The sequence below is a fragment of the Crocodylus siamensis genome, chromosome 2, assembly GCF_052110815.1.
Source record: "Crocodylus siamensis isolate JL-2025a chromosome 2, ASM5211081v1, whole genome shotgun sequence".
NCBI lineage: Eukaryota > Metazoa > Chordata > Crocodylia > Crocodylidae > Crocodylus > Crocodylus siamensis.
Window position 1 is genome coordinate 143,612,288 of NC_143396.1, and position 18,148 is coordinate 143,630,435.

At 42.7% G+C, this 18,148-nt stretch overlaps 1 protein-coding gene across 7 annotated transcripts in view; it reads left to right on the plus strand.

Annotated features, from left to right (window-relative positions):
• ARHGAP24 (Rho GTPase activating protein 24) overlaps window positions 1–18,148 on the plus strand; it is a 413,576-nt gene that overhangs the window by 125,304 nt on the left and 270,124 nt on the right. For 5 of the 7 annotated variants that reach the window (XM_090037005.1, XM_090037006.1, XM_090037009.1 and 2 more), the window contains one exon: window positions 17,996–18,083. The exons of the other annotated variants lie outside the window; for them this stretch is intronic. In XM_090037005.1, coding sequence (XP_089893131.1) covers window positions 17,996–18,083 — 88 coding nt within the window. The remainder of the gene's footprint in view (window positions 1–17,995; window positions 18,084–18,148) is intronic. 7 annotated transcript variants of the gene reach the window in all.

Below are 18,148 nucleotides of genomic sequence, written 5' to 3' on the forward strand. Positions count from 1 at the left end.
GACTTATTACCAAAAACATCTTCTCAGTGATAACCATCCAGCATAAGAAGAAGAAATGGAATCAACTATTGGAAGAGAAGCTATCTCGCAGGCTGCGCACCACCAACACCAAAGCGAATCAAGATAGCACCACTCAAAACACCAACCATCATCAACTTATCGCAACACCCTGTGGCAGAATGCCACCTCTGTCTCTCCCCAAAAGCTCTGCTATGTGACAATTTGGTTAACATGGTCCCTGCAGAGGGCAGACATCCCGTCTCTTTACATCAGTGGTCTCCAAAGTGGGGTATGCGCACCCCAGGGGGTGGACGAAGAAAATATTAGAACTTATATTTTTATTTATTTTTATCTAAAAATAAGAAAGAAATTAAGCTTTACTAATATTTTAATATACAGATTGACACTGGCGCCCTCACTCAGTCCATATGTCGGACGGTCACGTGTCATGTATGGTATGTGAGGTATCCTGAGGGAAGAAGCGTTCGTTCGCTTTCAGCATATTGTGACATATTGCAGTTTACGTGTGCCCGGTTAAGTGGATTTACAGATTATATTATCTAGTTTTAACTAAACTAACCCTCACAAAATGGACAAGTGGCTTAAAAAGATTCCTGCAAAGAAACCGCGGATTGAAGATAATACTAATAATGTGAGCACAAGCAAACAACAAGAAAATGGCAGAGCTGATACTTCTCCTACTCCTAGTACAAGCTCTTCATCAGCCACATTACAAGGTAGAAACAATGACGATTTTAATTCCTATTTTTTGTGTATGTTTTATAATGTACATAATATATTAGTATAGTAGTACATGTATATAATTTATAAATAAATAAATATACATATATTGGGGGGGGTGCTCAAATTTTTTACTGATAGGGGTGCACGATCAAAAAAGTTTGGAGACCACTGCTTTACATAACCTTGAGTTATAACCTGAGTTGGATACATTCCTGAGGGAGGGGGGAAACCTGCTCCCTCTGCCAACGTGACTGGTATCACATACTTGGATGTGGGGCTTAGGCTCCCTATTGTTTTAAGCAATGCCAGTCTACCCAGCAACCAGTGATGCATTTCAAATCGGTTGGCTGGCAGCCAACAGGTGCTGGTCTCCGTTGGACCAGGTAAATGAGGTCATAAGGTCTACATAAGTTAAGGACTGCCCAGAAGGAAGGGCAGTAGCCATGATGAAAACTTAGAAGCAGGACCATCTGAAACTGGCTCTCGTTGTGAAACTCATAATCAATGAACTGCCTGCCTCCAGAGGGAATCTCTACCTGCCTCTGGATGATACTTGTGAGTAAGCTACCTGAGATCTAACTAGATGCATAGTTTGCAGTAACTCAGATGTGTGATCAAAGGCTACCCAGCCATCCTGTTTGCTCTATGGAATTTCTTTGATATTGCTCTACCCTGTACCCTGTTCCAAACCTACTCCTTGTAACCAATAAAGTTCTCCTTTGTACCTAGCATGGGAGACTTATTGAGAGAGGGGCTAGATTATGCCTTGAGGTCCCTTTGGTCAGGCTGACTATTTGTGCTTCAGACTAAGGGAAGCACCCCAAGTTCTTGAAGTGGGTCAAGTGCCTTCAAGGGCTACTAGGCCTGTGTTTCCCAGGGGACACAGAGCCAGGATCAGTCCAGATTCTGGGTGGGGGTGGTGTTACTCCCAGGCTAGTGGGTGTGTTCCAGGAAGGGGGTTGGCCAGATGTGAGAGACCCCAGGGGGGCACTCAGAGCTTGGAAGGTGGTTGGGTGCAGTTAGGTGGATAGATCAGTGCAGGAGCACCCCATACTGGCACCCCACAGCACTCCCACAGGTACTTCATCACCTCCACCAGGAAGTTCCCACCCCTGTCAGTCAGGATCTTAGGTGGGAAACCCAGCTGAAAGAAGATTTTGGTCAGGGCATTAGCAACTACAGATGCCTCAGTGGAAGTTGAGGCAATTGCCTCTGGGTATTGAGTTGCAAAATCCACTAGAGTCAGAATGTATTTTTTCCCTCTGAGTTGTATGCCTCAGCAGGCCTACAAAGACCCACTCTTTGGAACGGTTGATCAATGATAGGGAAGGGCTGTAGGGGAGCCTTTCTCTTGTCTGCTGGCATGTCTCACAAGATCTGTAGTAGTCTGTCACATTCTGGGCCATTAAAAGTTCACCTTCAGCTGCTGATGTGTCCAATTCCCTGCCCATGTGACCAGCACAAGGTAAATCATGAGCCATGGAAAGCAATTGTTGTCTGAACTTACGAGGTACTATGAGCTGGCAGTAGTGCTTCCAGATCTCGGCATGGTTCTTTGGTACCCACAACCAGTAGACGAGTCCCTTATCCCAGACCACCTGTGTCCCAAGGGCACAGGACTGGAAAAGGGGGAAGCCTCGTTCAGAGGCAGACCCCAGACCAAGGTGAAAAGAGAAAAAAACTTACCCATTACAGAGGTCTGGAGGAGTGAGGAAGTGCGCAGCGGGAAACTGCCCACGCTGTTTGTCAGCAGTGCCCATATCCAGCTGGGGCCGGGTAACATCATGAGGAGATGCCACCCAGTGGAGGTAAAAAGCAACCTCAAAAGCACTGGAGAAGGGATGCTGAGGAGCAGTGAGAGACCGTGGGGTGGAAAGTGTACAGCCGCTGCGACCAGTAGCGGCAGTAGTGGCGGCAGCAATTGGAGCTGCAAAGGATCCATGTGCAGGAGAAGTCAGCAGTGACTGCAGCAATAGCTGGAGTGTGGGAGCCCTCATCAAAGACAATGGGGGTTGCAGCTCCAGGGTGGAGGCGGACCCTGGAGGGAAGGGGAGAGAGATCCTCGCTGGGTTGAAGGCATGAATCCTGACCCAGAGGGCATGCTAGCCTAGGGGCGTTAAGGGCCAGTAAGATGAGGGACTCTCCCTGTGAGTGCTTCTCTTTCTGTTTCTCCCCCTTTGTTGCACTTCCTTGGCAGTCACATTGTTAGTTTCCTTATTTTGTTTCATGTCTAGTCACTTTAGGGTGAGGGGTTTGTGGTGAGGGTATTGATTACGTTCCCCTTTTAGGGTTTATCTATTTTAGTTCCCTGGTGAGAGCAGATTAGCAGGAGCTCTTAGCACCAGGCCAGGGCAGCTGGGACTTCATCCAACGGTGAGAGAGAAACTGCATAAGAACTTGGTGAGGGCCAATGGTTTCAGACATAGACAGCTCAGGGCATCAAAGAAGACAAGCCCAAAGGCGGAGAGTCACCGGACCCTCCAGGTCCAGCCAGGGCCCAGGATGCTCGTCAGCAAGAGGAGTTGCGGGCCTCCACCCCGTCCTTCTCAGCTCTAGCTCATGCTTGAACATCCCTCTAACAATGCCCCTCTAATTAGTAGGCTTTTTTTCTTTTCCACTGAGTTTAGCCAATATTGAGGTTTGCAGAATCTGTCTCTAATAGCGGCTTTGGCAGATGTATGTAATTGACCTTTTACCAGTGCTTTTAAGATGACAATTTTTCAGGTTTAGGGGAACCAGCAGAGGCAATCCTTCTTTCCTGTCTGAAATTTGCATTGGCTCTGAGAATTTATTTTGCAGGTAACCCCATGAATGCTGTCATATTCTCCAGGAGCCTTTTCTGGGCCTGGTTCTCTGTCGTCATGTGTAGTCATCTTGACATTCTAATTTGGCATCCTTTTACCACATTTTGGTATGTACTTTGCACAGATTTATATGGATATGTGGAAACTACAATGCAATGGGCTCAAGTACCTGTATCTTTCTCTTCAATAAAAAGTTTACTTTCTTAGCTATATTAATAGCCGAATAGCACAAAAACAAGTACGCTTACCTGGAGAATGTGCTACCCTCTTTTAATTCTTGTTTCTTTTAAGTTTTCCAGTCTGTATCCATATTCTTCTGTACGTGGAAAACTCAATGCTATTTGTATTTTACAGTAGCAAATCAATTTATGTAACTAGATTTGTTTTCATCATAGAATATTCAGTGGTGAGCCTGTGAGTCTCCTAGGTACGTAGGAAGGAAAAATCTCCATTAGACAAAAACTACCTTTGAAATTCAGAGAAGAGTAACAACTACTTGGTTCCAAAACAGCAGCTGAGATTAGTGGGCAGAGCATTTGCCCTGCTTGATTCACTTATCAGGAGTGACCCTGAAAGGTTATAACTGTTAGATTTCTTAGCAACAAATTTACACTCGCAGCTAAATTATTTGGTGGATTATAACAGCACGAAGCAGAATAAATTGTAGAATGTTTCAAAACCAACCATTGTTAGCTAATGGTAGTGCATTGCATGCAATGTGTTGATAATGACCAGCACTAACAGTCGGATGTAATGAGCATAATACTACATCAAGCTTGCAGCCTAATCCCATGAAAGGGATTCATGTTTTTGTCGCACCTTGTGATATCTGAGATGCTCTCCACAGAAGCAGAAATAATGCCAGAGTAGTGTTCTGACCTCTGATAGACTATGTTTTTGTTGGCAGGCAGCAGCTCGGAGGATCAGCTTGCTTTCACGATGTGTAAAATTAATAAACTGCACAGTGAAAGATACATATATAAACACTCTGTTCTCTAGCATTGTATTAACCCAGGTAAAATAGCAGTGATACATTGCTGATGTGTTACAGAATTAAATTTGGGTGATGCTTTGTTCAAGAGATGCTCCTGTGATGTTGTTATTATAGAGCACTACAGGTAGACAGATGACCTGGTTCTAGCTTCAGCTCTGCTCCTGTGATTTTATGCAAGTCATTTACCCTCTGTTCCTCAATTTCTCCTTCAGGGAAGAAGGAAGCTACAATATTCCTGTCCCAGAGCAAGAATTTGTTAGTGTCTCATATTCACACTAAACTAGGAAGCTTTGTGAGCACAGTTTTGAAATGTGAGATGACACATACAGCTGCCACTCATTTCATTGGGACCCCAGAATATGTGATAGTCCTGAAGATCAGGTTGGGCTTTCCAAAGTGCTCAGGCTTGACTATGATCTACCTGAGCTCAGTTTTATTAGTGGCCTTGGAGAGAGCTGAGTTTGATCAATGCTCAGCTGTTTTGAAATTCCACTTCAGGTCACTGTGTGAGGCACCTATTAGCATTTTTAAGGGTTTATTTCAGGTACCCACATTTGATTTTTTGGGGGCATATAAAATTGAGGTTTTGTTGGTATTATGTAAAGAAAGAAATTAATGTGGGCATTGAGAAGGAAAAACAACCTCGTAACAACAGTCTCTCTTTCCTTGTGCCACTTCTTTCTGAATCCAATCATATCATCTTTAATTATGAGCTAGGTAGAACATTTTTTAAATTCTGTTTATAAAGTAATATGTATACTTCTGGGGTATGTGTAAATATGAGCATTACTGATATTCAGTAATATTTTCTGTAGCATGGTTTCAGATTCTCTAGTAAAAGATGCCACCAAGGTGTTGCATGTTCTGGCAGACTGTCATAACTAGCACTACCATTAGTCTGTCTTCTGTGCACTCAGGCAAGGGTAACCTCTTGCCTGCATTGCAGTGCATACTGCTGTTCCTAGGAAACTGTGTGAGGCAATGTGTGCTTGAGTTTTCAGCACTGTCACAAGGGATACAAGCTGTTAATAAGCTGCGTTTACTGTACTCTATCTCTGTTGCTGTTGAAGCATACTGCTAAATTCTTGCTAAATTGCTATGGAATTCCATTCACATTCCTTCTCTAGGAAATATCTCCTTCTATAGCTATATCTGTCTCTCTAGAGAGATCCCTAATATCTCTATAGATGTATTTACATACATTTTTCCAGTCCCTATTGAGCGTGTGTGTGTACATATGTACACATTTTATTTATATAAATAAATAAATAAAAATGTTGTGAAATTGTTAAAAAGGTAGGGAGTGATAATGATGTGCCCCAAATACATGATGATAAGAGGCAGGGGTGCTCCCTCAAGCCTTCCAGGGTTCTGGAGATTGCTGAGGGCAGCCAAACTTAGCTGAGTGTGACTGGCAGCCAATCAGAGATGACCCACATGCCCCCAACATCTTACGATTTCTACAGATGTTTCCCTGTGCCTAGCCCTAGGCTTCCAGGACAGCACCAAAAGGGGTCACCATTGCACTCCTTCCCCTGCTGCCACCAACTGGGTTGTCAGGCTTGCCATGGTGACTTCCTCCCCAACCCCCCTTCCCTGAGGCTCTTCTGGAAGTCTCAAGCTGGGCACAGGGGCTGGGGACACATGCTTGGCAGTCAATCAACTGGCCCTACTCTGTAGAAGAAAGGAGTGGGATCCAGGGAGCTGGTCTTTCTTTCTATGGAGTACTCCTGTCCCAGCTGCCAAAGCCTCCCCGGTTGCTGGGTGTGTCTTGTGGGAGCTTAGCACCAGTGGCAGCTGTCAAGATGCTGGTAGCGGGGACAGGAGGGTAGAAGGAAAGATCAGGCCCCTTGGCTACCACTGGTGCCCAGCTCTGAGGGGCCCAATCCTTCCTTCTGCAGAGCACTCCTGTTCCCACTACCCAGTACAAGCCTCCTCTTCCAGCACCCCCCATACCTGCTTGTGTCTATGCTGGCTTCGATCTGTGACAGCCAAGAACAGCTGAGCACCTGGGGAAAGCTAGCATGTTTCCCTGTGAGGGGGACTAGCTGAGGGACAGTTACCTAAGTTGAGTTGGGAGGGGATCTGGTACAGAAGTTCAATAGACTGGTCTAACCTAAACTGATTAAATCTGATTTTACATCCTTTTAGATCTACCCTAGATTGGGTTCACCCATATCTTAAACCAGTCTGTGTGCAGTGATCTTTTGTCCTTTTAAAGGTTCAGTCCAGTTTTTGGTCACTTATACAATTTTACATGTAATGTCTGTTCATGGCCTGTAGGTCCCAGTTCTGTAATCACTGCTGTCATTGAGAATCACATACTGAAGGAGTCGCATAAAGGTCAAGAGTGACAGCGCCAGGCTTGTAGAATCAGACCATTGATTTTTATGGTACTGTTATACAGACTGCATTTCCACTTCTTGATACAGTTAAGTAAGTTGGTTACCAAATTAAATAATAGAGGAAAAGAAAACTAAGAGGTATAGAGGGGAGTAAGGAACCTCTTATGAGGAGGTGAACTCTAAGCAAATCAATATCCTTGGGAAAGGTGCTTTCTGTCTTAACTGTTTGATAAATAGGCCAAGTTTAGGGACAGAAAATTAAACAGGGTTTGCAAAGTTATTGAAAAATTCAGGGAAAATGATAGGTAACAAAAAGGATACCACTGATTTCACAACCCTTACTCAGCTGGATGGAATGTACAAGGTGAAAAAATAGGTTGTCATAAGACATTTCTATGTTTAGTATTCTCACATTTGTTCCATGCTTAGCATGGTGTCCATCCACAGAAAAATGTGTCAAATGTTGTGGGGGATTAGAGAAGGATGCCCCATGTTCTGACTCTCCCTACCTGTTATACTTAAGGCATGATTAGCCAGGTAATCATGCCTTAACTTGTAACCCAGCTACACATTCAACTAATTAATAGTGTGATGAAACAAGCAATAAGCTACAAAGTTATTCCCTAAAAAATGTGGATTAACTTTGTATCTTGGCCGTACATTCAATTAATTAGAACAAGTATGTCAGTAACAAAAGGAAGATGGGGCAAAGTGTGGGTCCCTTACTGAATGGGGAGGTAACCTAGCGACGGAGAGGGCAAAAAAGGCTGAAGTAAGTGCTCAATGCCTTTTTCATCTCAGTCTTCACAGGCAAGGTCAGCTCCCAGACTACTGCACCTGACAGCATGGTTTGGGGAGGAGGTGAGCAGCCAACAGTGGTGATAGAACAGGTTAGGGTTTGTTTAAAAAATCTGGACATATACAAGTCCATGAGGGAACTGGCTGATGTGATCGCAGAACCACTGGCCATCATCTCTGAAAACTCATGGCTATCAAGAGAGGTCTCAGATGATTGGAAAAGGGCAAACATAGTGCCCCTATTTAAGGAAGAGAAAAAGGAGGATCCAGAGAACTACAGACCAGTCAGCTTCACTTCAGTCCTTGGAAAAATCATGGAGCAGATCCTCAAGGCATCCATTTCTAAGCACCTGGAGGAGAAGGTGGTGATTAGAAATATGCCAAGAAATATGCCATGGATTCGCCAAGATCAAGTCATGTCTGACCAACCTGATTGTCTTCTGTGATGACATGACTGGCTCTGTGGATGCAGGGAAACCAGTGGATGTGGTATACCTTGATTTTTAGCAACACTTTTGATATGATCTTCCACAACATTCTCACAGGCAAGCTAAGGAAGTATGGGCTGGATGAATGGACTGTAAGGTGGATAGAAAACTGGCTGGAGCATCAGGCTCAGAGAGTAGTAATCAATGGCTTGATGTTCAGTTGGCAGCGGCTATCAAGTGGAGTGCCCCAGGGGTTGGTCCTGGGGCTGGTTTTGTTCAATACCTTCATCAACAATCCATAAAATTGTATAGAGTGCACCAAGAAGGCTAACAGCATCCTGGGCTGCATCAGTAGGAGTGTTGTCAGCAGGTCAAGGGAAATGATTCTTCCCTTCTATTCAGCACTGGTGAGGCCACACCTGGAGTACTGTCTTCAGTTTTGGGCCCCCCACTACAGAAAAGGTTGTGGATAAATTGGAGAGAGTTCAGCAGAGTTCAGTGAAAATGGTGATGGGGCTGGGACACATGACTTATTAGGAGAGGCTGAGGGAACTGGGCTTATTTCATCTGTAGAAGAGAAAACTGAGAAGGGATTGAATACTAGCCTTCAATTACCTGAAGCGGGGTTTGAAAGAGGATGGAGCTACATTGTTGTCGGAGCTACATTGTTGTCAGTGACAGAACAAGGAGCAATAGTCTCAAGTTGCAGCAAGGGATGTTTAGGTTAGATGTTTTGAAGAATTTTCTCACTAGGAGGGTAGTAAAACACTGGAGCAGGTTACCCAGAGATGTGATGGAATCTCCATCCTTGGAGGTTTTTAAGACCCAGCTAGGCAAAGCCTTGGCTGGGGTGCTATAGTTGGGGATGGTTCTGCTTTGATCAGGGGGTTGGACTAGATGACCTCCTGAGGTCCCTTCCAACCTTAATTTTTCTATGGTTCTACGTGCTTCTCAGTGCCTGGGAGCCCCATCAACTGACAGGCTCCCAGCCACAGGGTTGAACCACCTGTTCCTAGCGCTGCAGCTACAATGTTTACAGCAGGGGCAGCATCCTTCCCGCTGCTCCTACTGTGAGCCCCACAGCCAAGGAGGAGAAAATTAGTCATGGTAGGATCTAATGCACAATACCACAGTAGTGTCTCCTGCCATGCACATGTGACATGGCAAGAGATGTAATTGTGTGGAGTGTACATTAGATCCCATTAAGCCTATACCTGCACATGTAGAGTGGCCGTTGGGGAGTGAAACTGTGGTGGTACAGTCTTAGTTCATACTGTCAAATTTCTAATCTAAGTTTCTGATCTAAAATAGACTGGTTCCTGTAATCCATACCCCATACAACAAAATTTTCTGTCATGTTCCTAATTATCTATGAAGCATATTGTGTGTGTATTAAGAAGCTTTTGATTATGTTATGTTTTAGTTATAAGAAATATTTTATTAGGATTCCTTCTTGGTTCCCCTCCATCTGTAGTAATGATATGCTGGCAAAATATTCCATGTTAGTCAGTAATCAGCCCCTTCTGATCATGGCTTTTGAGGTAGCTTATTCTTGACTTCTTAATCTCCAAATCGCTCACTCCTACTACAGATCTCAGTTTAGGAAGTAGGGTTTTCCTTTGGGTGGTGCAGGATGCCTGCACCCCTGTTTGTACTCAAATACAGTTGAATGGGGTAAAAAAAACTACTCTTGTATTGAGTAATTGAGTACCTGTGTTCATGAGTTTTCTTCCTACCTTTTTATTTATTTTTTTTAAAGAAGCAGAACACAAGTCCAATATCACATGTGGCTTGCAGCTGTTAAAAAGAAAAACAAAACAAAACTGCGCTTTATCAGAAGCAGCAGTACATTAGTTCAACCTGGCTCTACAGTGTCTGTAAAGATCAGCAGGGCTTTTTGGCGCTTTTAGCTAAAACTGATTTAACCAGCTATTAACCAGTGCCCAAAGAGCACTAAAGTGCTCAAATTTTACAGACATTGGGCAAGCCAGGTCAAAGTAATGCCTTGCCTCTTCTGGGCATGCAAGGGGCTTGGCATGAGAACACGCTGAGTTTAAAGTAAAGCATGGGGGGTTTGTTAGTTTGTTTGTTCGTTTTTGCATCTCCAAGCACCCACAGAGCAGAAGTCAAACTTTCGAACCAATATTAAAATGAGTTTGAAATTAGTGAACATAAATTTCCACATTCTCAATAGCATGTTTATTTAAAAAAAAAAAATCGGGTCCCTGTTTTTATGAGGAGGATGAATATTCATCTTGGGTCTGACCCCCCCCCCCCCCAAGTCACTAATTTTATTTTCTCTGATAGAGAGAGGAAGAAATGAATGCTTAGCATTTTTTAACCTGTAGGAGCTCTGCTGGCACTCCAGACACTTTAGAAAATTCAGTGTTTGGCCAAACACTGAAAATGAATCTGATCTTAGACACATGGACCATCAGTCCAACTGGTGTACAGTGTAACCACTGCAACAGTAACATGAGATGTGGAGGAAATTGTCCTGAACATACTGTTTACAACAAGACATATAGTTCAGTCATATGTCAAAGTGTTGCTTTATTCTACAGAAATGTTTCTTTATTTATAAATTCATTATTTATACCGATAGCACGAATGCTCCCATGAAACCTTTTAACAGATGGTAAGAAGAAAGAATAGTGCTTACTTTCTGTTTGTCTACATGTTGTTATAAAGATGGTTACAGTGCTTATTAAATGGGGAAGTATGTACACATAGTGAAGCCAGATTCACGTGCGTGACTGCAGCCTCAGTGGGAAGTGAAAAAGTTCTTGTTCAACTTTCTTTAGAATTTCCCTTTTCTGTCTGAAAACTCCAGGTGCATGTTGCACAACAAAGCTATTTTAAATTTTTTTTCACTTTTATATGTGCTTATATTTCCTTTGAGACTTTTAGACAGGCAGCAAAATAACCCCGATTACCATTCAAGTGCATCTTTTCTTTATGAAGCAGAGTAATTGGTTGACATTTCTATCTGAGATCCTTTAATATAAATTTACATGTCACTTACACACCGATGTAAATTTCAATTGCCGGAGAAGATAAATTTGTAGAGTGTGTGTGTATAGGTGCCCTTGTTCTAGTTTTAGTAGGCATTTTTTTTCCATGAAATGTCTCATTGAGACATTTCATTGTAAAATAAACAAAAATAAGCATTAAGGGCTCTTTTATACATCAAAGAATTGAAAATCTGATGGACTATAAATTAAGTTCTTTATGACATAGATATATAGCTAATAGCTAGTCTGTGAAGTTAAATACATATTTTACTTACGGCTTCATTTGTAGTTTGATTTTAGTTTACAGTGCTGTAGATTTGCTTAATTTTGCATTTTTGGTTTGATTTAATTAAATAAAATCACGTGTAATTAATTTTCTTGAGTATCTTTATGCCTGCGCTTACTCATACTCCTGATCAAATATTCAGTGCATGAAATTCATTCTAAAACCAAGGCTAAGTGTTACATATTTTCTGTATTGAGTTTGAATTGCAAAGCAATTGCAGATGGGACTTATTACAGGCATGAAAACTCTCCTAGTCTTAAATGTTAGTTATAGATGTCACTAATTGCTTGCAAGTAAGATTACAAAATAGTTTCCTTTTAGAACTTTTGCTCATTTATAAATTTCAGAAAAGTTCCTCCTTTGTTCTGCAACTTTTCATGTTTGGTACATTCCCAAAGTAATTTTGTACTTGCTTTTTGAAAACCTGAGCCACTTTTAAAGGAATTGGAAAAGCTGTATTTTTAAAATGAATTGTTTTATACTTCAGTTTCAGCTGTTTTTGAGTTACTTAAGAGTTCTTTACACATGTTTTGAAGTTCAGTACCTTGCTAGGGTTAACCTTATTGATTTTGAGTTTACGAAGTGGTAACATTTAAAATGGCTTTTTGGCAAAAATAAGTTTCCATCACTGATACTCCAATGTATATTTATTTAACCCGGGTGGTCCCAATGTTGTACTCCTCTCTCCAAATGTAGGGAATGTTACTAGAGCAGGTGTGCTGTCACAGCACACAGCACCACTGTGGGGTGAAACTGCCTGTGGCACACAGTTTCCCACCTTCCACCTATGGAGCAAGGCCAGAACATGTGTTAAAGCTTAACTATATAAAAATTTAATAAGATATAAAAGTTATAGTGTTAACATATTTAGATATAGAACACATAAGATATAGAAGCTAAGCAGCTTATATACCAGTCAATGAAACATTCTATATACAGGTGAGAAATCAAACACAGTCAAAACAAGGGTCTCACTGAAGGTCATTCAACCTTATACTCTGAGATGCAGGGTTCACAGAATATGAGGCACAGAGACGTAAGATGGAAAAGTCAGGGTCTTGGTCCCTCTTGGACCTTCTGTGCACTGGCTGTGCAGCACTCGCTGCACTCCCTTGTGGCAGGGCTGAGGAGCGCGGCCGCTTCACCATTCCCTTCCCGATGAGGAGGCTTTGGGGTTTTCTGGGGCAACAGCTCTGCCCCACTGGCCAGGTCTGCCAGCTCTTTACAGCCCTCTTTGGCATCCCACATTGCAAATGCCCATATGCCGGGCACACTGCCTTTTAATTCTCTTCTGGGACTCCACCCCAGATTGAAAATGGACCAATCAAAAGAGAGGGGAGTTAGTCCCCTCTGGGGTCCGGCTCTTCCTCCTTGCCCTTGGATAGGGGCGGCGCAAGTCTCTTCCCTGCCATTTGCCTGATTGGTGGGAACATCCCACCAATTGTTCGGAGCCTTTCCAAGTTGGCAGGCTGGGCTGCTGCCAGCAAGCTGCCGCATTTATATTGTGTAACTACCTAAAAGACAAATTATCTTCTTGGCTATCCTCAAAATGCAGCTCCAGTGAATAAGTGCCAGTTTCCTCAATTGTTTCCTCATGACTTAACTGGATAGTGAACTAACGCTTAGAGTTGTCTTTTCCATTTTTCCTTTTTATCTATCTATTTCTAAAAACAGGCACTGGTATCAAGCACCTGACTTAATACCACAAAGCAATTTCAGAGGTCAAAGGGGAGGCAGCAGGTCTGATCCATTGCACACAAGAACTGCGAATCTTTCTCTGTCTTAACTTCTCTGCCTTCTCTCTACTAGTCCCAGTGTATGTGGCTCTTCATTTGGTTGTTTTGCTGCTTGGATAGTTCAACCCTTTGGTTATATTTAATATGTTTAATTTATGCTATGAGAAATTAGGCAAAGAAGTCACACACCTCTGCATGGCAGTTAGATCAAGATCCAGACTTGGAACTTAACATTGGGAACCAGATTATTTAGCTCTCAACCTCGGTGACACACTTTTTAAATCCATTATTGGTAGGAGTAAGGACCTCCAGTTACTAGTAATGAGCCTAAACCAAATACTGGGTTCCTATTTTTAACCTCTAATGAAAAATACGTCTCAGCTGTGTTGTGGGTTCACCCTACAAGAGAAAAAACACAAAAAGTCCTGTAAGCAGTGGAAGTGGTCATCAAAGGAAACAGCTGAGAACATGTGAGCAAAATACAAAGTCAATTAAAAACTGTTGAGCAGTCTTTTCATAATTGAAAAATACTTATTTTTACTAGTGATAGGCCTGGGATTCTTCAAATCATAGAAAAAAGAATTGCTAGCTATCAAACATATAAAAATAAGTATAAATAAATATTTGGAAGAGACTGCCACATGTGAGGGGAGAGTAAAGGAAAAAGTAAAGTATGTGATGGAAAGATTTATTTAGGAAGAGCAATGTTTTAGTGTTCATATGTTCACAACATGCCCTACCCCACCTATGAGGATATTTCTGGTAGAGAGGAAACTGAACTTTTGTACTTTAGGCTGGCCAAGTTCCAAGACTTGAGCTAAAATAAACCATATTGCTGGCAACAAAGGGGGATTGAAGTAGGGACAGGTAAACAAGGGAGCAGAGGTGACTAGGGAATACAGGATGGGAAAGTAGATCCAAGTTGGATAAAAAGAGGGTGATGGAGAAATTGAAGGAGACTGAGAGAGAGTGACTGTCTTGAAAGAAAAAGAAATACGCAGAGGCATAGCTAGCTATTTAGGCAGCCTGGACCAAACTGGGTGAGAAAGGAAAGTGTGCTATTATTCCGAGCATGGAGACTGGGGCAGAGCATAAACTACCACAGCAGGGGCTTCCTACGCTCTGGCTGCTGTTGCCACTGAGCTACTTAAAACAGTAGAACATTCAAATCAGAAATGAAACTATGGGCCATTTAGCATCAGCATGTTTGGATGACAGAAATAAAGCCTACAAAAATTAAACTTCACACTGTTGTTGAGGATGGGGCTCCCAGATAACCACAGGGAATTTTTCATTTGATATTGGACTGGGGAACAGGGTGAGGTCATTGTGCCCTTCCCCCACTCTTTGGCTGTTCAGTGCATGTTCAATTCACTGTATGGTCAGTGTGGGCTCCTTTGAGAGCTCCCCACGAGCAGTGAGTTCTGGGGTCTGGCCAGAGCTCCTGCTTTTTCACACAGCTCTGGAGCCCAGGGGTAAAATGCTGGTGCTGCTCACCCTTCCCCTTCTACCCCTCCCCTCTGACTTTATGGCAGCACTCCCTCAGAGGCAGACTGGGAGTCGAGAGCTCGCATGCAGCATAGCTAAAGAGGGGCTGTGATTGTGCTACTACAACCCCTCTGGATCTGTTCCCTATAGGAGATACTTCCTCAATTTTCTTTGCATCTTGCAAAGCAAAAATGCCAGCATTCCCAGTTAAAAGGGTTGTGATAGATTCTTAGATAATATTCCTAGTTAAGGATTTACAGAATTAAGATAGCAAAAAGTTAAGGCAGACTGTGGTGGGCAAACGTCTTACCCCCTATTTATAGAGCCTTGCTGTCATCTTGAGAGGCAAACTGGAGTTCAGATGATCTCAGTGTTAAAGCTCAGCCCTTGCAACAAAAAATAGCTAACAAAACAGAATGAGGTATAAACAAAAAGTGGCTTTTTTTTAGCTGGAGACTAATGGGTTGTTTAGGATGTATATGTAGCAGTTCCCCTAGTAAATAGAAACTTAGACCTGCTTATCCCTAGATGATTGAAATTGCTTCTATAGCTGGAAAATATATGTCCGTTACACAGTTATGCATTAAAAGCTGGTGCTTTTAGGAGTTGCGTTGGCAAGATATTGAGTAAAATCATGGCAGGTGCTGAGCTCCCTCAATTCCCACTGAAATCAGTGGGATTTCAGAGCTCAATATCTCACAAAATCAAACCCTTGGAGAAGGACCCAAGTCCCATTTGGAACTGTGAAGGTTTGCCTGGCCTTGCTTGTGTTAGTGATGAATGTGAAATCCTGGGTGGTCATGTATCTCTTAGGAGTATGTGGCCTATTACTTCATTTGAAGTCCCTGTAGCATTCATAGTACACAAGCTAGTAAAGTTAGGCAGCACTGCAAGTGACATAAGATGCCCTAGTGGCTTGCTCAGTATTTGTTAGTTTTGGACAATCTCCTTCCATTTCTTGTGTCAGGAGTCTGTTCACAAGTTTTGTTAAAGAGAGACTCTTGGCTGTGGTTTAGTCAGTTTGTTTTATCACCTGTTTTAAGTAGCAACATTGGCATTACATGTGTGGATGTGCGTAATACCATCAGGTAATTGACTTCATGACATGATCACTGTGATTTTCTGATGCAGTAAACAGTTCAAAATGGACTCTATATGCATGAATTACAGAAGTCATCTGCTTTAAGGATGTAGCTGTACCCATGCAAAAATTGTGAAGTATCTGGAATTAGGCATATATTAACAATAATGGAGACTGTGTGCCTAATTCAATTCTCTGCATATTGTTTTGAAAATTTACCCACTGAGGTCCAACCCATCATAGTTTCATTATGCCTTGCCTGGCAGCTTAGTAGGAAATGACACCATGAGGGGTTATAATATCTAAAAATGAAAATAATTGAAGTCTCAGAGGAAGGAGGCAATGTATTTGTCAGAAATAACAGGGTTGAGGGAAAAGCTTTCAATCATGTTTGCACTTAAGTACAGCCCCCAAAATGTTTTTAATGTTTCAGTGTCAGGGTAAACAGGAAACTGGTTTTAATAAGCCCCTGGATTGTATGTTAGGGCTGTGCGATGGTTCAGGTGGTGATTTGATTTGGAGGAGATTTGGCCTGATTTGGTGGCTGAATCTCCGTCTCCTTATCTCAAATCAGAGGACCAATAAAAAGGTCCAAATCAATTCAAAGCTCATCAAATCTTCCCTGGTGGCTGCAGCAGGAAGCTGTAGCTGGACTCAGAGCTGATTAATTAAGGGGGTGAAGGAGGGGGGCTGAAGAAAGAGACCATAGGGGGATTGCTGCCTGCCTCCTCCCCGAACTCCACCTGCTCTCCCAGCCTCCCGGCACTTTAAAAACAAGTCCCAGTGCTCACAGGGTGCTGCCAGCTGGGGGGAGGGGCATGATCCCCACTGCCCCGTACTACATGGGGGGGCTCTGCATGAGCCCTACAACTCCCCCCCTGCTTGAGCCTCCCCATAGCTGCCCCTCCTGCCTGGCCCTTTAAGAAAAAAACCCACAAAAAAGTGGAGAAAAGCCCTGGGAGTCCTGCTCCTGTAGTGGCCTTGGGGCTTAGGGAGCTTGTGCAGAGCCCTCCACGTGGCATGAGGCAGTGGGGATCGCCCCCTGCCTGGCTGCACCTGCTGAAACGGGGCTTTTTTTTTTTGTTTTCAAAGAGCCAGGAGCTGGGGTGGGCGGGGCAGCCAGGCTAGGAGAGTGGGCAGGAGATGGGCCTGGCCTGGCTGATTCAGAGATTCAGCAGTAGTCAAATCTCTGAATCAGATTTGGCCTAATCAATTCAGGACAGTGATTCTAATCACTGAATTGAATAACTGTCCCCCTGAATTGGCCGAATCCAAGTGAATACTAGTCGATTCGCACAGGCCTACTGTACAATTTACAGTTTAAAATCCTAAGTGCTACCTTGTGGTAGAGGCTTTCAGCATGTGTCACAGGTTGTCTGTCACCTCCATGTAGCTGAAATGAACAAAATGGGGAGGCGGGCTACCAAGAAGAGGAGTGGAATGAAAATACAAGGATTAGGTTTTGGTCAGGATAAAGGAAAGGTGAAGTGAAGTAAGGTCATTAGTGCCATCCAGCAAATAAATCTTCAATGGGAGATCTGCTGGTGGCTGCTACTTTTTTATTGCAGAGCAAAACTATAATGGTGCTAAGCATGTGGAAGTGGAGCATATTTTATGTGCTGCCTGCTCTGATCCTCTAGGAACAAGGATAGAGAACAGAAACTGGAAACTGTCTTGCTCCAGAATCAAAGTTTTCATTAAAAAAGATATTTTTAGACTGCATGGTTCTGAGGATAAATTAAACATATGAACCCTGTGTAATATAGTGTTGGCCTGAAGCCACAGACAGCAAAACAATAGCTCTGTGCTTCCTCATTCGTCTGCTAGGAGTTGCTACTTCTGATCCCAAGTTTAAATTTCAACATTTTTATTCGGGGATGTATTTGGTAGCTGTGTTGGTCTAAGACAGAAAGAAATGCAAAATTCTAGAACTCTTGGTTCAGAGATTATACCTTTTATTAGACCAATTAAATCACAAAAAAACTAAGATTTTTTTTTGCAATTTTTAGCAACTGAATTTGTTCCTCACTCTCTAGTTGCCTTCTACACTTTCCCAAGTCCCATCTGCCTACCTGTTCCTTTCACACATAAGCAAAGCTCTGGATTGCCCCCCTCACATCTGTAGCGTGTTGAAAATTGGAAATATGGGAAGGCTAAAAAGTGATTTTTCATTTAAAAAAAATTATATATATAAAAACCACTAGGGTTACTGCATTGATTGTAACTTGGGTTTTCACATAAATAGTTTTGATCCTATTTGTTTGTTGATCTTTTTAGGGCACCATTTTCTTGCCTGGCAACAGAGTGATTGAGCATGCTTGCAATGAAGAAAGTCCAGGAAAGTTCCTCTTTGAAGTTATTCCTGGTAGGATGTTCTGTAAAAATGTCTTTGCACTTCCATTCCCAAAGACTAATAACCAACTTGATTCA